Genomic DNA, 18454 nt, shown 5'->3' on the forward strand with positions numbered 1-18454 from the left:
CTCTTAAAAAAAACTCCAATCCTGCATCATTTTTCTGAAAGATTGATCCTCTTTGGGGGGCACTTGATGGGATGAGCACTGGGTGTTACTCTGTATGTTGGTAAATTGAACACCAATAAAAAATAAATTTATTATAAAAAAAAAAGATTGATCCTCTTTTGATCTGGAAGCATAAACAAATGTCATTCCTGTATTTCTCCAAAGGGAAGAACTATGGGAAATAAAGATCAGCTGTCAAGGACATGCCCCTGGGACAGCATGTCAAAGCTGAAAACCAATTTTCTTCAGTAAGTCAAACGTGAAAACAGAATAAAATACTACAAATTTTGATGTACAGGCAGCTTTTGAAGGATTTCCCCTCTAGCTCCCTATGTCAGAAATTGTAATATTGCCCTCAGCCAATTATTTCTAAGAGCCATATAAATTTACACACTGTATTATGCCTCCATTTTTCTTCATGGGGCTACTGTATCCCCTATTACATTAAGAGATAAAGGGCACAATCTTTTGTAGTATTGCATAAACAAGTCCTCCCTCCCTTTACAAGTCACCCTTTTTCTCTACAATAACCTCATTATTTTTCACAAGTCAAGTGTACAGTATTTGCTTCATTTCCCAACTAAAACTAACACATGCACATTCATAGTGTCTTTCCCTTTAATGTTAATTTTGATGGAGCATCTATGATAGAAATCCTAAAGCCACACACTCACGCATCTAGTCTTTAACAGAAACCTGACAGCGGTTGATCTAAAACCAAACAATCATAAAAGAACAACCTTTGGCAAAGGCCAAGGGAATCAAAATTACACCCTCTGATGACCACAGCACTACTGTATCCACCCTTGAAACATTTTTGCTTCAAACATTACAACCCACCCATTTACTCAAACCGCAGCTTATTCCTGATTTAGAAGAGCAGAGTTCGTGGACTTACTAAACTGCACAACTCCAACCAGAAAGCACCATGCCTCTTTTCTGCGTGGCAATTATACACCATGTCTAAACTAAAAACCTGTATATTGAAGCTCAGGACCAGCAGACCACTGTTGACACCCTTCCTGAGATAAAAACAATTGCCATCTCCTAAGAGCATTAACCAGTCCCTCTTGTGCCCCAGTGTAATAGAGAAGAATGAATTGTTTCACACACATTATCCATCAGGAGCTGCGTTAAATTCTCAGTCAGCGGGATAGAAACACTGTGCCCATCAGCATTTAACTTAGTTTATTCTGTCGGGATTCGGCAGTTTTGTCTCCCAAAAGAAGGGAAAGAACAGGTTGTGAAAGATTCCAGTGAGGTTTCTTTTTTGGCACAGGAAGAATGTGATAAACAGGGAAAACACAATCACGCGGAATGTCTGGACTAGGTGCCTTTGTAATACTTAAATAGCGCTCCCCTACTGGGCTTTGCCACAGCACCAAACGGGTGGGGGGGGGCACATTTTAGAGTTTAATAGTTCAGCCTGTACAGTAAACATTCTAAGAGGAAGAACCCAGAAATTCTAAATATAAAATAGGGGTGTGTGTTAAAGAATCAGTGAAATATTTCCCTCTCTCCCACCAGGATTGATATTTTTCTTTACCCTGCGGAAGGCAAAACACACGAACTCTGAGAACAGAAACCAACACTGGTCTGCAAAGGAACTTGAAAGAAATCCAGAAACTCCCTTTTGGCCACAATATCAAGGGCAAGCCCTTCATGTGTTCCTTTTCCTTGATGTCATTCTAACACCTGTTTAATTCAAGTATCTGTGGACTTCCTCAATCTTCTTTAAGAGAGACACAAGGAGACCATTCATGATTCCCAAAGTTTTCTCAGTGTACTGTCTCCGTAAAGAGCTCCATGTCCCAACTGCAAGTTGTAAGAGAAGAAGACTCCTTCTATGAGGATGGCTTACCACTGAACTTTGCACAAGTCTCCTCCGTGTGTGGATCTGCTGAGGAGAAGGAGGGCTGAGGACAACAGCTATCTTATCCTTGTCAGAAGGAAGCTATCTTATCCTAGTCAGAAGGACACAATCTCAAGCTGAATCTAGTTTGAAGAGCACTATTATTTTAGACATGTAAGCATATGAATGACACCCAATTCCAACACAAAAATAAACAAACAAAGCAAAAAAACTCCTAAGGAGGCCAAAACTCACAAAGGGAAATCAGTGATATAAAACGAATTCTACATCACAAACTTCTAAGAATGTTTAAATAAAAACAACAACAAAAAAATCAAGTCACCTTTTCTGGGCTGGGTTCTGTAATTCCAGTTTTCATCATCTGCTTCCACCTGCTGCCCACAGACGGAGAGCTCTCCATCACTGCGAAACAGCCTCTTTGTCTGCCTGGACAAGGAGGAGAAATTTATCCAACTCACAGCACGTGAGAGAGACCCTGAATTTGACTTGAGTCTGAACGAGCCTTCCTTTTTCATCTTCTTTCACATCAAAATCGACTACAAAGGACAGCCCAGCAAACAAGAAGCTCGGTTTTACAATCCTTCCATGTCCTTTTAAACAAACCTGCTCCTTCCCACTTATTCAATGTTGAGAGTCAGGCACAGCATGATGCAGAGAGACTGCTTCTATGTCACCCAATTACAAAGAAAAGGAGAGAGGGGTAGGAAATAAACAAACAAAAAAAATTTTTTTTTATCCTAGCCACATTGTGGCACTTGGTTTGGCATAATTTTAAAAATGAAGCAGGGTGTTCATTTCAGGAACACTTGTCAGGACTTGGAGAAGAACAGAACCAAAGCACTCGGACTCTTTGGTGTGTGCCCGGCATCCCATACTGTAATCCTGCTCCTGTCCCAGGCATCCTTCCCCACTCGCTGGGGCAGAGAGCAGCAGGGACAGCCGCCCGCTGCAGACAAACAGAAGGAACTCCTCAGGCTGGAGAAAGAAGTCCGGTGACAACCCGGGGGCCGGTTTGAACTTCACCCACACAGGTGACTTGGGGAAAATCAAAAGAGCTCGGCTCCCTTGTCGCAGCACAGCACAGAATCATCAAGCGCCCACTTGCCCTCTTTCCCGGCTGGGAAGCGCTCAGGATCCACAGGACGCCACAAACAATAAAACAGGCTGCGTGGCTCCTGCCTGGATTACAGGGTGAGCGCTCCAGTGAAAGGCGATAGGCTTTCCCCACACCCAAGGCACCCCATTGGAGGCAGAAAACCCCGCCTCCTCTCCACAGGCAATACTTCGGTGGCAGCTCAAACTTCTGAACTCCAGCAAAGCTGGAAAATGCAAGCCTGAGCAGAATACAGACTTCTGGAAATTTAAAGAGAAAAGAAAGAAAAAAAAGAAAAGAAAGAAAGAAAGAAAAGAAAAGAAAAGAAAAGAAAAGAAAAGAAAAGAAAAGAGAAAAGAAAAGAAAAGAAAAGAAAAGAAAAGAAAAGAAAAGAAAAGAAAAGAAAAGAAAGAAAAAGAAAGAAAGAAAGAACTTGATTATTAATCATCAGACCACATTTCTGAAGGCAGGATTTTGAGAAGGGAGTTTAAGAGAGCATATGGTTTTATAGACATCAAGCATTCCTTGACTGATGGAGGGATGTCATCTAAGAAAATGTATTTCCGAAGAGAATTCAACTGACTCAGCTATTCCTTCACTCCTGGCTCTCCACAAAGGTGAAATGCAGCCAGTCTTGCACCTGCTGCTTCCACCAGCAGCCAGAGTGTGGGGTGGGGCGGAGGACCTACTGCCTCCCCCACTGGCAGTCCCTATGGATCATTCCTCTCCAGCTTTGAAAGACCATCCTATCATGGAGAGCCATCATCTGAGAGCTATGTTAGCTGCAGGCTCCAGCGTCGAGACTCATAAAACCATTAATCATGACATGCAAAACATCTAAGCCATATGTTGGAATGTACTGGGTGCTGCATTTCCCCCAAGACCAACATAATTCCACGATCCTGCGGGCGTTAGAAGTCCCCATAACTTTCCACCACAGAGACTTGAGTCAGGCATTCCCTCCCCAAAGTGTTATTCAGAGTAAGGCTAATAAGCAACAAGCAGAGAACTGGGTCCATCTCACTGTACTCAGCACTTAGCAAACATTAAGACTAACACGGTGTAACAGAAAATAAACTTTGATTAAAAACTATAGAAGAGGGATTTTGTATCATACATCTACCACAATTCACTGAGATTTTAAGAAAAAGGCTCTAAAAGCTTATGAAGACAGACACATTAGTAGAAGAAAAACACAGAGCTGCTGAGAAATGTTCCCTGGATGGAAGCTCACGTTACCACAGAAACCATGACACAGAACAGGTCCTGTAGACTAAGGGCAAAGCTAAAGTAGTCTAGGGAAAACAGATATGGGCTCAGCTTAAAGCTAAGGATCCTCACGAGCTCACGTAGTATAAACCCCTCAATTCACAGGTGAAGAAATCCAGGCCCAGAGAAGGCATATGACATACCCAATATCACATAGAGAAGTCAGTAATGGGACCAGGTCATGGCAGACACCACTAGATTCAAAGTTTTGCCACTTACTGGGGCAGTACCTCACCAAGCACTCCGAGCTACTAAATTGGAATGATACCTCTACTTTGTTCATTTCCATAAAGGCGAAAATCATATAATGATGCAAAGCACCAGTGCCTGTAAAAGTTCTAACACCAAATATCCTTTTTTTTTTTCAGATTTTCTTTCTGAGTCAAAGACACTTTTGAGAATCTCAAAATATAAAGTAAAAAGTTAAAAAACAAAGAACATGGTGCCAGAAAATATAAAAACATCCTGAATGCTGCCTTCCATTTCAGAGGCTCATGGTAACCCCTGACATCCGCACATGCATTCTCTGAGGATCCATGGACCTCCCCAAAAAAGAATACCATTGGTTCCCTCTCTGGTGTCTACATCCTACAGCTATATTTTTAATTTAGAAATACCTAAGCTCTGAAATAAAGCTGTTCTTTATATTCAGGAAGTCCTGTTGAATGCTTTTCCAGTCCACCCCACCTTGGAGTGTGTACACCTGTATACACAATAGCATAGATGGATTGGTGTCAGTGGTAAGCAGTGTGTTTTTGTCCAGTACCTCCTATCCTTACACACACCCAACAGCAAGCCCATGACAGGGCCTGGAGGAACATCCGCTGCCAAGCAGCCAAGCAGGCTAACTGGTCCATTCAGGGACTAGACTCACAACTCTCCTTCAAAGTAAGTTACACACTTATGCTGGACTTCCAACTTATATATTTCCCATTATTCATGAGACCTATGGATATGTCTGCACAAAAACAAATTCTCTATTGACTAGCTATTCCACACTTCTGTGATATGGGCCCTTGATGAGGAAAATCTTCATTTATGTAAAAGAAGATCAAATAAATTAACTACCTGTACCACTGAATCAGAGTTCCTCTATGGCCAAGATAGAAGAACATAATGGTTTAAATTAGCTTTGGAGGAAACATTGAGATTTTCAGTATCCATGCTAGGTATGTGCTCCAATTAGCTTAGAAAATCATAAGTGGGCTGCTTGAAAAGCTATTACATTAATTCAAACTATATTTATTTAGCAACTATGAAACATATACCTTAATCATCCAGATCCCAGAGCCATATAAATCTACCACTCCCAGCAACAGGGTTAGAATTACTTTGTGCAGGGCACTTCGTGTATAAAATTGCGAATCTTTACAGTAATCTTTACAGTAAACCTGCCATGGAAAAATCCCTTTTGGAGAAAGCCTGTTTCTTGAAATGTAACTGTTGGTGTAATAAAACATCTTAATTCAACATTTTTCCCCATGAAAATCTACAACAGAATACACTCTTATCAGACTTTTGAACCAGACCTGCTGCACAGATTTTTATCTGCATCCCTTACCATGTGTGTGTGGGTTTTTTTGTTTTTGTTTTTTTGTTTTTTTTGGTTTTTTTTGGTCTCCTCTCTCACTGTCAGGCTGTCAAACTGAAACTTCTGTTGTCATTATATGTGCCAATAACTGCTCCCTGCCTACCACCTCGCCCCTGCTGGATGTCAGGCATAGAAGAATCAGATAAATAATCTTGCTTCAATTGTACGTTTACTGGGAGTTGATAAGCACCCATAGAACAAAAGACATAGCTTTATACAAGGGCTTTGCCACAGCTGCCTCCTGGCCAGCACCCTCACCCTTTGCCTGGTGAGGTGGGTGTCTAATGGTTGAAATGGCTGGAGGGGCAGTCTCTGGATAACAGCCCCCAGGTGGATCTACACCAGGTTTATGACTCACTTATTGCCTCTTTTGTATTAAGTTCTTAACGTTTAAGGGTAGTGAGAAATTGACTCATCACTAATGACAAAAGGACAGAAAATTGTATTATTTCAGGAACAATTCAAGTCAGACATTAAAGAAATGTTAACTATAAAAACTAGGAGGCAGGGGACCCCTGGGTGGCTCAGTGGTTGAGCATCTACCTTTGGCTTGGGTCATGATCCCAGGGTCCTGAGATTGAGTCCTACATTAGGCTCCTCACAGGGAGTCTGCTTCTCCCTCTGCCGCCTATGTCTCTGCCTCTCTGAAGGCATGAGTGTCTCTCATGAATAAATAAATAAAATATTTTTAAAAAGCAAAAAAACTGGGAGGCGCCGGAATATATTACTAAAGGAAGTTCTGGGATCATCGTCTTCTTTGGGAACTCCTAAGTCAAATATCCATTAATTCAGAAAGATTTATTTATGTTTCTACCCCAGAGTCAAATGGATAGATAGATTGAATACGTTTGGAAAGTCCTTGCCAAAAGACATAATATTTCCTGTTTTAATATATGCTGACATCCTTAAAAAGGAGTTTCACTCAAATGGAAGTCTTTGATTCAGTAAAAATTGTTAAAAGTGACAAGACACAGGATTAGACAGACCCCTCAACCCACCCAGGCGTGTAATTGCCCCATTTGCCATCTGTGTAAAATACCAGCCAAGAGTAGGAAGTAATTTCAAATGCCATCAGTTTTTTGGCCTCAAAGGCCACAATGAGCACTGTGACTTTTCGGTTGCCATGTGTACCTTTCCTGCCCTGACCCCACCCTTCCAGCCTGGAAGGAGGAACGAGAGAGGCAGAACCTTGAAATTAGAAATGAGTAGAGAACAGTGTGCAGTGGTGGAGCTGGTGAGGTTGGCTGGTTTGGCTGGCAGTGGGGTGCAAACATGGAAAGCCACCAACAGAGACAAAGGTGACACAGCAGTGAGAAGAGTCGCTCTAAACCGTGTCATGTTCTAAAGCAGCCCTGACCGGGTAGGAGCAGTGAAGTGTGCACCCTATCAGATTACCACATGAATCACTCAGACAACCTACGGGGACCTTTGGCGTCTAGGACAGGGTACAGTAGGTTTTCCAACTGTCAGCTCTTATAAATAATTTAGGAGTAGATTTAAATGCAAACTTTCTATGAGGCAATTTGCACACGCTAATAATGAAAGCTTATCTCAACATCTCGAAGTAAACAATTTGAGCCAGACATTTATTTACTTACTTTTTTTTTTAAGATTTTTTATTTATTTATTCATGATAGTCACACACACACAGAGAGAGAGAGAGAGAGAGAGAGAGGCAGAGACAGGCAGAGGGAGAAGCAGGCTCCATGCACCGGGAGCCCGACGTGGGATTCGATCCCAGGTCTCCAGGATCACGCCCTGGGCCAAAGGCAGGCGCCAAACCGCTGCGCCACCCAGGGATCCCGAGCCAGACATTTATAACGAGAAAACAAAACAAAACAAAAAACCAACAGCATATGACCCCCAGGGCCACCGCGAGCCAACTCCCACAGTACACTAAATCCACCTTGTCATCCACCTCCCAACCCCTAAGGAATGAAACTGATTTACTCAAGGAGGAAGTCCTGGAAGACAAAACCCTGCCAATTCCCTACTCAGAGACAGGGTTCCCTCACCTACCACTGCTTCAGTATTTGAAAGAGAGAAAAAGCACTGCCTTTTTATTACGCTCGAGCTTTAAAAGACAGAGTTTGTTCCTGTCCGTGAAATGAATGCGTCGCTCCCCTCAAATAGAAAGCTTAAACGTGAACATTTGTAATTATATATCAGCACCAGCCTCAATCCCACCTTTCAACGTCTGCAGATCCGAAGGGGACTCCTGAAGCCATCTGACACTGGAAGCCTTCGCCACGCGGCTCCCATGGGGTCACCGGATCTGGGAGCAATACGGCAGCACGCGACTGCTCTCAGCCCCCTGGGGCGGGGCGCGTGGCGAGGGGATGAAGGCTGTGCCTGGCACAGAAGCCATCACCGGCGCTCGGATGCCATGGAGTGGCGGAGGCTTGCTTAGCAGTTGATTACCAAGAAAGGAACACTTTCCCGGCCCTCACCAAGAAAATGTCCCCACCCAAGGGGTTCGGAGGAAAAGGTCCCCTAAAATGAGCACTGACTTTGAGACTCTTCTCATAGGAGACCAAGGATGAACTGACTCTGAAACTGAAATAAAATTCTAAATAAAAGAAAGAGGTACGTGCCCTGAGGGGCAGGGATCTCATCTTTTAATCTCTGTTATCTCTTACAAACCTATACACAGCCAGTAGTACTAAATGTTGGTCAAAAGAATGAACAATATAGAACCATCTATCCATTTCCACGTACCTTTTTCTTTTGATCTTAAGTTTCAGGACAAGCCAACAGTTAGACCTTTATGGCAATCATTCCTTTATCACTAAATTCCAAAAGGCGAAAGTAAAATTTGTAAGCTGACCAAAAATATATGTAATCTGAATTAAAGAATAGTATTTAAATTCTGTTAGTCGTAGAGTTAGATTGCTTTACTTTGAGAAGAAAGAGGGTCATTAACTGTGAGGCTCTATGCTTTTCTTACTCTTAGGACATCTGCACTGCTTCCATCCAAAACTCCAGAATCCAATGATCTGGGCTCAGAACCTGTGGCAGTCAAAAAAAAAAAAAAAAAAAAGAACCTGTGGCAGTCAACAATGAGCCAAATACAGAAACACAGCCCACGTCCTATCTCAGAATCTACACAGACAGGCTGGGACCTCCTGTGTTCTGCTGTGTGAATTTAATTGCTCTGTGGTGGTGGAAAAATTTTTTATATATTTCTTCCTGGTACCCATTTAAGACAGAAAAATTTTCAATCAACCTTTAAGTCACCTTCCAAAGGGTGTTTTGTAAAGCCATATTCACTAAGGCCTTATATATCTGGTTTTTCAATGGGCATTTTAATAATTTGACTACCCTTTATTACATTACCATGCCATGGTAAACATGTGTTAGACATTGCTAATAGTCGCAGTGATTCCACTGAACCAAAAGAATCTTACCTCTAACAATGTAAGAAAACAAAATTAGGCATAAAGTACATAAATATCATACTTTGGTATATGTACCGTGTACCCAAATTCAAACATGTGGCCAAACAAGGAAAGAGACAGAAATGCAAATATATATATATATTAGGATTATGGCAATTCCCCCTAGACATCAGGGGTTTTTTTGTTTTGTTTTGTTTGTTTATTTTGTTTTGTTAGACATCAGTTTTTTAGTATCAGACTTTTGACCTCCAGAACTGTAAGAGAATACATTTGCATTGTTTTAAGCCAATGTCTTTTTTTATAATAGCCTGTTTTAAGAAACAGGTTCAGGGGGACACCAAAGGAGATTCCGTAATCAGTGACATCTCTAAGCATTTCTGTTCATTTTATAAGAATTGATGGAAGCTGACCAACCTGTCAACAACTGCCAACTTTTAGAAATGCCTGACAGAAAAAAAAAGAATAAGGGTCTGGAAGTATAAATACACTTCTGAGTAGTTTGCACTGGCTTGGCAACACAGTGTGACCTTAACGCCCAAACTTTCTGAATCTTTCAGTCTTTGTCAGATAAGCATGCCTTGCTTTCATAATAAGGAAAAATAAAAAAACTGGAAGTTTCAAGGTTCTACTTTTTAAAAATTCATTGTTAAGCCAATAATGCCTGATTCGACTGTTTGGGAAAAAAATATATACTTTTTTAAATTTGGAAACTATTTTCAGTTCTTCCTCCTTTTTTTTTTTTTTGTAGTAGACCTTTTTTTAAGGAGCAGTTTTAGGTGCACAGCGAAACTAAGAGGAAGGTTTCCCATATAAACCTTGCTCCCATACAGGAAAATATTTTTAGTTTTGTATGAAACAGATTGGGATATGATGAAAAGTGCTTTTTTATTTTTAATTTTTTTGCCAAAGTGGCATTAATTTGAAGAGCAATTTTTAAATTATTGAGAATATGTAGATGAATCCAATCAGTAATCTTCAAAGTACTCCTTTTCTCCTCAAATAATTCCCTTTCTCCTGGGGTATAACTGACTGAAAATGAATGACAAATTTAAACCTTAAAAAAAAAAAAAAGTGAGAGAAATAAAACTGAAAAGTTCTGAAACCACAGAGCAGAGATAACTCTCAGGCAGCCAAGCTGTTTTGTGGCCATCTTGGAAGTGTGGAGTCAGAATGAAAACAACACACCCTTTCCTGTAACATTTTTCCCCTCTAACAAAAACCCTGGGAAATATGTATTATTACACATATTTTATATCTGCAGACACTGAGGATAAAGGTGATAAAGCAACCTGGCCTAAGGTCCCCAAGTTATTAGGCAGCAGAGCTGAGATCTAAAGAAACATCTGCTTGATGGAGTATGTGGGTGGCTCAGTCAGGTAAGCCTCTGCCTCTTGGTTTTAGCTCCGGTCATGATCTCAGGGTCCTGGGATGGGCTCCATGCTCAATGGAGAGTCTGCTTCCCTCCTTCTCCCTTTGCTCTTCCCCCCGTTGATATACACTCTCTCTCAAATAATAAATAAATCTATCTTTAAAAAAAAATGAAGAAGCATCTACCTGACAACCAAATCTTAGCCTTCCACAGCCTTCAGGTCTCTCACCTGGCCTCCTGCAATGCCCTGGGAAATGGGCTGCCCCACTTTCAGCTGTGCCACCTTCAAAGCTGTCCTCCACATGCCAACTCATACCATACTCCAAGCCCCTGGCACTTACTGCAGGATTAATACTTCTCATCTTCTCCACTTGCTTAACTTTTCCACACTCTTCACAACTACGACCAGGAGCCATCTCAGCTCAAATAAGCAAACATTTTATTGGGCACTACATTGCTAAACTACTGCTGCATAACAAACCACTCCAAAACTCAGTGGCTTAAAACAACAATCATTTATGATTTCTCTCATTAGTCTGTGGGTTGTCTGGAGGTCGGCTAGTGTAGGCTAGACTCAGCTGGGGGTGGCTCTGCTCCAAGGCAGATATCCCAGTATGCTCAAGATTGAGGAATTTCCCAGGATATGGAACTTGGTTTAAAATTGGGGCAGTCCCAAGCATACAAGAATGACTGGTCACCTTAGGGATAGCCTGTAGGTGCCTCTCCTCCCCATCCTAGGAATAGCAGGCCAGTCCAAGGTTATCTTTCTCATGGCAATGGCACCAAAGAGTGAAACTCAACCACCAGCTTCATCTATATCAAAGCTGGCCATTCCATTGGCGAAAGCAAACCAAACATGCTTGGGGCTTGGGGCACAGCGATACACTCCGTTCACCCAAGCAAGTCAGAGGGGAGGGTGGAGAATAGATGTTTCTGAATCTCATTTACCAGGGGGCACCAGCTGGGCAAGTTACTGAGAGTTAAAAACTCCTAGGACATCATTGCAAGAATTAGATTTTTAGGTGCCCTGCCAAGTGTTTCCAAAGCACCCCATAAAGAGAGATGCTGCACTTACCTATCACACCTGAGTGACTAATAACTATAAATCTTGTTATGAACCGGCCTTTTGTCATAATGTGCACAGTACCTGGAATATGGTAAGGATTAAACCGATGCTTGTTAAATTAAACTGGTCAATTATATGTCCTTCATCACCATTTTCAACTTTCTCCTGTTAAAAGTACTTCAGTTTCTTTACTGGACTTTCTTTGATATTCTCCCACACAAAATGCTAGATTACACACAGGGGCTAACAAACTTTTTCGTAAAGAGCCAGACAGTAAACATTTTAGCCTTTGCCAGTTCTATAGTCTCTGTTGCAACTATTCAACCTACCATTGTGGGGAAAAAAAAAAAAAGCCCAACAATAGTAAACATATCAGGGTGGCTGGGTTTCAATAAAACTTTATTTACAAAAATAGGTGGTGGCCTGTACTTGGTTCACAGAATATGGTTTGCTGACCCTGGATTAGAAAAAGAAGTAGAATTTTCCCAGCACCATTTATTGAAGAGACTGTCTTCCAGTGGATAGTCTTTCCTCCTTTATCGAATATTAGTTGACCATAAAGTTGAGGGTCCACTTCTGGATTTTCTATTCTGTTCCATTGATCTATGTGTCTGTTTTTGTGCCAGTACCACACTGTCTTGATGACCACAGCTTTGTAGTACAACCTGAAATCTGGCATTGTGATGCCCCCAGCTATGGTTTTCTTTTTTAAAATTCCCCTGGCTATTCGGGGTCTTTTCTGATTCCACACAAATCTTAAAATAATTTGTTCTAACTCTCTGAAGAAAGTCCATGGTATTTTGATAGGGATTGCATTAAACGTGTAAATTGCCCTGGGTAACATCGACATTTTCACAATATTAATTCTGCCAATCCATGAGCATGGAATATTTTTCCATCTCTTTGTGTCTTCCTCAATTTCTTTCAGAAGTGTTCTATAGTTTTTAGGGTATAGATCCTTTACCTCTTTGGTTAGGACATCCACATGCAGAAGAATGAAACTAGACCACTCTCTTTCACCATATACAAAGATAAACTCAAAATGGATGAAAGATCTAAATGTGAGACAAGATTCCATCAAGATCCTAGAGGAGAACACAGGCAACACCCTTTTTGAACTCGGCCACAGTAACTTCTTGCAAGATACATCCACGAAGGCAAAAGAAACAAAAGCAAAAAATGAACTATTGGGACTTCATCAAGATAAGAAGCTTTTGCACAGCAAAGGATACAGTCAACAAAGCTCAAAGACAACCTACAGAATGGGAGAAGATATTTGCAAATGAGGTATCAGATAAAGGGCTAGTTTCCAAGATCTATAAAGAACTTCTTAAACTCAACAGCAAAGAAACAAACAATCCAATCATGAAATGGGCAAAAGACATGAACAGAAATCTCACAGAGGAAGACATAGACATGGCCAACACGCACATGAGAAAATGCTCTGCATCACTTGCCATCAGGGAAATACAAATCAAAACCACAATGATACCACCTTACACCAGTGAGAATGGGGAAAATTAACAAGGCAGGAAACCACAAATGTTGGAGAGGATGTGGAGAAAGGGGAACCCTCTTGCACTGTTGGTGGGAATGTGAAATGGTGCAGCCACTCTGGAAAACTGTATGGAGGTTCCTCAAAGAGTTAAAAAAATAGACCCTACGACCCAGAAATTGCACTGTTGGGGATTTACCCCAAAGATACAGATGCAATGAAATGCCGGGACACCTGCACCCCGATGTTTCTAGCAGCAATGTTCACAATAGCCAAACTGTGGAAGGAGCCTCGGTGTCCATCGAAAGATGAATGGATAAAGAAGATGTGGTTTATGTATACAATGGAATATTACTCAGCCATTAGAAATGACAAATACCCACCATTTGCTTCAATGTGGATGGAACTGGAGGGTATTATGCTGAGTGAAGTAAGTCAATTGGAAAAGGACAAACATTATATGTTCTCATTCATTTGGGGAATATAAATAATAGTGAAAGGGAATAGAAGGGAAGGGAGAAGAAATGGGTAGGAAATATCAGAAAGGGAGACAGAACATAAAGACTCCTAACTCTAGGAAACGAACTAGGGGTGGTGGAAGGGGAGGAGGACGGGGGGTGGGGTGAATGGGTGACGGGTACTGAGGGGGGCACTTGAGCACTGGGTGTTATTCTGTATGTTGGCAAATTGAACACCAATAAAAAATAAATTTATTATTAAAAAAAAAAAAAAAAAAAAACAAGTAGAGGAACACCTGGGTGGCTCAGCAGTTGAGTGTCTGCCTTCAGCTCAGGGCGTGATCCCAAGTCCAGGGATCAAGTCCAGCGTTAGGCTCCCTGTGAGGAGCCTGCTTCTCCCTCTGTCTATGTTTCTGCCTTTCTCTGTGTGTCTCACGTGAATAAATAAAATATTTTTTAAAAATAAATTTAAAAAAGAAAAAGAAGTACAAATGATGTTCAGAGTTGTGTGGACTTCCCAAGCACAGACAGTTAACACAAATGTTTCCCAAACTGTGTTCCTTAGGATACCTGTATCAGAATCACTGTGGATTGGGGAGTAGGGGTGAGCAGACCAGGAGGGCTTGTTAAAAATGTACATTCCTGGAGTCTATTTGGTACACATCTCTGGAGAGAACCTGAGAATCCACAGTTAAAAACAGGCTTCCAAGATGAGGTTCCTGCATATTATAATTTGAAAATCACTAGTTTCAACCCCTAAATTCAACACCTAAATTACACTAAAATATCAAATGAATATGCAGAGTTCAAATCTCTACTCATAATTTCACTGGAGATGTACAAATATCATAGATATAATAGCAAATGGGGATCCCTGGGTGGCGCAGCGGTTTAGCGCCTGCCTTTGGCCCAGGGCGTGATCCTGGAGACCCGGGATCGAATCCCACATCGGGCTCCCGGTGCATGGAGCCTGCTTCTCCCTCTGCCTATGTCTTTGCCTCTCTCTCTCTCTCTCTCTCTCTGTGTGTGACTATCATAAAAAAAAAACAAAAACAAAAAAATATAGCAAATGCATACAACATAAACTAGGATGATAGACTGAAAATATTATCTATCAGTGGATATTACAAGCAGAATACAGTATAATGGCTGTTTTAATTTTTTATTATGGATTTTCTATTTTTCCAGAATATGTATGCTAAACATATACTGTAATTTTCTTTTCAAGATTCTATTTTTTAAAGCAATCTCTACACCCAACATGGGGTTCAAATTCACATCTCCTAGATCGAGTCACAGGTTCCACTGACTGAGCCAGCCAGGAGCTCCTACATTGTAAAATTTTTAATCATCTAATGTTTTATTTTCATTCAGTTATTTTAAACATAGAGAAAAGGAAAGAAGTCAGCCCAGATTTAATAGATAGCATTTTTATCTATTTCTGCTTCAGCTTTTAAAAAATAAAATGTCAGATAAATTTCCGTCCTGTCCCTAGTCTCCTGGTATAGCCATTATTCTAAATTTGGTTTGTACCATTCCCGAACATATTTTTCACACTTTTTCTGAATACCAGTGTCGTCATCAATATGACATAATACTGCTTTGTCTAGGTTTCATAAATGATATTATACTGCCTAAATCATTTTCACAATTATTTTTATAAAATAGTTACTATTAAAAACTTTTTCACTCGCTCTGCTACTAAAGGAACTGTGGTGGTATCTCTTACAAACCAATTTACCTGATCCTTTTCCTACAACCTTGTTCAGGTAATTAAAGGAACATTTCACAGCAGGATATATCTAAAAATTGATCTCTAAGTTTCTGTACTTGATGTGCAAATTTGCTCAAGGGCATGGCCTTTCTGTGTTTCTCGCATATACAGTGCCTATTAAAATTTCACTCATTGCCTAAGAATGTTTTCTTAAAAAGCCTAACAAATTTAACCTTTCTGGAACTCATGAAAACACAACAGGCAGGATATAAAGACGGCTTTATCTCTGTATGTTATTCTCTTTAGCTTGACAAGTTTTACAGTCACAGACACTGCCAACTCTCCGACATCATCAAAGTCTCCAAGTAAAAGGCTCCAATTTGATAATGACAGCTGTTCCCGTCCAATCACATTTGTCAGAGTCTTCAGGTAATAAACTCATCTTGATAAGGAGAAATTTAGAAAACAAAAGACCTAAAGAACACTTAAGACATTCAGAAATTTTTGGTCGGAAACACTTGTTCCCCTGGGTCAAATATGGATCGTTAAGTCAAGAGAACCTTTGTTTTGAGAATACACTACTTGGAGAGAGACCATCAAAGAGAACTTCAAAGAAGGATGAAGTCCTTCTACAAAATAAACACTAGAGCCTTTCCACTGACCAGCCTAGGGCAGGTTGACAGAGATCAGGAAGCACAAATGAAAGCCTTACAGGGAGTCTCCTCTCAACCGCCCTCCCCAACCCCCCACCCAGCACCTCCATCAACCCCGTCAGACATGGCAGAGCCAGGGCAATGCTGCCTCAAAAGGCACCCCCGGGGAATGCCCTCAGCTCTCCTTCCTATGCTCAAATCCCTGCATGCTAGAGATGGACTCTCTTCAGGCTGTTCTGAAAACTAAGTGAGAAAATGCTGACCTCATGAGCACTGAGGAATCAGTAAGTTATTTGCAGCAGCAGCAGCAACAAAGAGGTAGCCATTGACCCTACAGATCTTGAAGCAGACATGGCTGGTGGACAAGCAAGGTGACAGGTAAGGCCGAAAGCAGGTGATTTAAACTGTGCCTGGCACCTGTAGTAAGGGCACTGGGAGCTGGAATGGAGGGCCAGACTCCCCTCAGAGAGGAAAGGGCTGAGTGGCCTCATCTCACCTCCAACAACAAAATTTTCAAGTCCCTGCACTTGTATCATCAGGCACATTGCACTCCCTAAAATGATAGGAGGCAATGAATGGCTCAAAGAAAGTGTGAAATCTCACAACATAAAAGGAATTATGAAAATAGCACAGTATAGCTACTAACCTCATAATATGACACTGATTTTTCAATAACTAAAAAACAAAGAAAGAAATAGAAAATGCTAAATTTTGTCAAACCACCACTCACCCACACTCTCTCTCTCAAAATGTATTCTAGGCATTTTTAATGGTACCTTTGCTGATAATTTTTCTCGGGATAAAACATGAACACAGAAGAAAAATACCAGTTAACTGTACAGTCCCATAAAATACACATTATTGGTTATAGTTGACAGGAAAATGCTTAGCTAAAAGTAAGTTACGTTTCAAATAAGAAAAAACAAAACCCCAAGGTCTCAAATAACTTTTAATCTATCACATAGTTCAATACTACTTACTCTCACATAGGAAATTATAGCAGACTATAGCCTGTATTTGAGATCAGGTCAAATGACATCACTTAGGAAAGTGACATCACTTAAGAATCACCTAATTCATTTAAGAATGAATGCGTAAGTATGCCCTCTATAGAATGAGATTACAAATGAAGTCTGAGGAAAGATCAAAATCTAATTTATCTAACTAGGGGACAGCCTCATACTAAAATATAACTAAAGAAATTGGTAGTCGAATAAAATGTTTTGCCAGCAGCCTAATAAGGTGGGAAAGAGGGGTGTGGACAGATGGGATAATCCCTAAGTATTTATGGGGGCCCAGGGTCCAGGGCCTGGCACAGTGCACTATAAGCCCCCAGATATTTCATGCCCCAGTACTGCTCAAAGAAACACAAAATAAGTCAGCCCCAACTGAAACTGTAGTAGTGTCTTTTTTCTCAACCATGGCTGCACATCAAAAGCATCTCTCTCTCTCTCTCTCTCTTTTTAAGATTTTACTTATCTAAGGGAGAGAGAGAGAGAACATGAGCAGGGAGGAAGGACAAGAGGGAGAGGGAGAGGCTGACTCCCCATTGAGCAGGGAGCCTAACTCAGGACTCGATCACCCTGAGATCATGGTCCAAGCCAAAGGCAGACACTTAACCAACTGAGCCACCCCAGGCACCCCAGAAGCATTTGCTTTGAGATTCTTATTTAATAGGTCATGTGTAGATAGGCTTTTGGGTGTTCTGTTTGGTACATATGTTTTTAAAAAGCTTCATGCTTTACGTAAGGTATGCCCCCACCTCCAATTAATTTTTAAGAAAGTCTATATCTTGTTTCTAGATAGAACTAAAATCAAAGCTAGTTCTGTTTCGATCAATAATATTTAAAAGAATGAAGAAGACTGCCATTTTCCCAATCTGAATTTTAAAAAGTGTTTCAAAGGTCATTGAACACAAAGCATGAAATTAGCCTCTTCGGAAATATCCTGACCACATGTTGATGTCAATGGCACCCAGAATATGAAAGCCTGGCACCCAACCAAAGGACCAAGAGCAGACACGGCCTTCCATAGTCACTAGGAAAACTAAGTACTACACTTCGTGCTATTTAAAGTACAGAAGCTTGAGACCAAAAGAGATCTTTGAGATTATCCTGTCACTTTTCCATTTTGCAGATAAGGCAACAAAGAACGAGAGGTTGTCCACCATGCTGCGATGCTAACTCCATGGCCACAGGAATTACATCTGAGTGGTTTACACTGTGTGGCCCTAAGCCCAATAGGTTCTCCATAAAATTTAGAAAACGTCAGGTGCAGGTCCCTGGCAAAGCTGGACCCAGAGCCAGGCACAGTTTAAATGAGGATGATGGTGGTACACTGCAGCGATACACTGAAAACCAACTGATCCTAGGACGTGAAGCAATTTTTGGAGAACAAGCTTCTCCAACACACCGGAGTATGAATCCTCTCTCTCTT

The 18454-nt window shown here is 41.0% G+C and overlaps 1 protein-coding gene across 3 annotated transcripts in view; it reads right to left on the reverse strand.

Moving 5' to 3' along the window:
* The window catches only part of NHSL1 (NHS like 1), a 151169-nt gene that overhangs the window by 129234 nt on the left and 3481 nt on the right, over positions 1–18454 (reverse strand). Inside the window, exon 1 of one of the 3 annotated variants that reach the window (XM_077894477.1) lies at positions 2235–3100. The exons of 1 other annotated variant lie outside the window; for it this stretch is intronic. In XM_077894477.1, coding sequence (XP_077750603.1) covers positions 2235–2427 — 193 coding nt within the window. In that variant the 5' untranslated portion in view covers positions 2428–3100. Of the gene's footprint in view, positions 1–2234; positions 3101–18454 lie in introns of those variants that run through there. One more of the 3 variants, XM_077894494.1, reaches the window with a different exon arrangement.

Source organism: Canis aureus, chromosome 1 (genome assembly GCF_053574225.1).
Source record: "Canis aureus isolate CA01 chromosome 1, VMU_Caureus_v.1.0, whole genome shotgun sequence".
Taxonomy (NCBI): domain Eukaryota; kingdom Metazoa; phylum Chordata; class Mammalia; order Carnivora; family Canidae; genus Canis; species Canis aureus.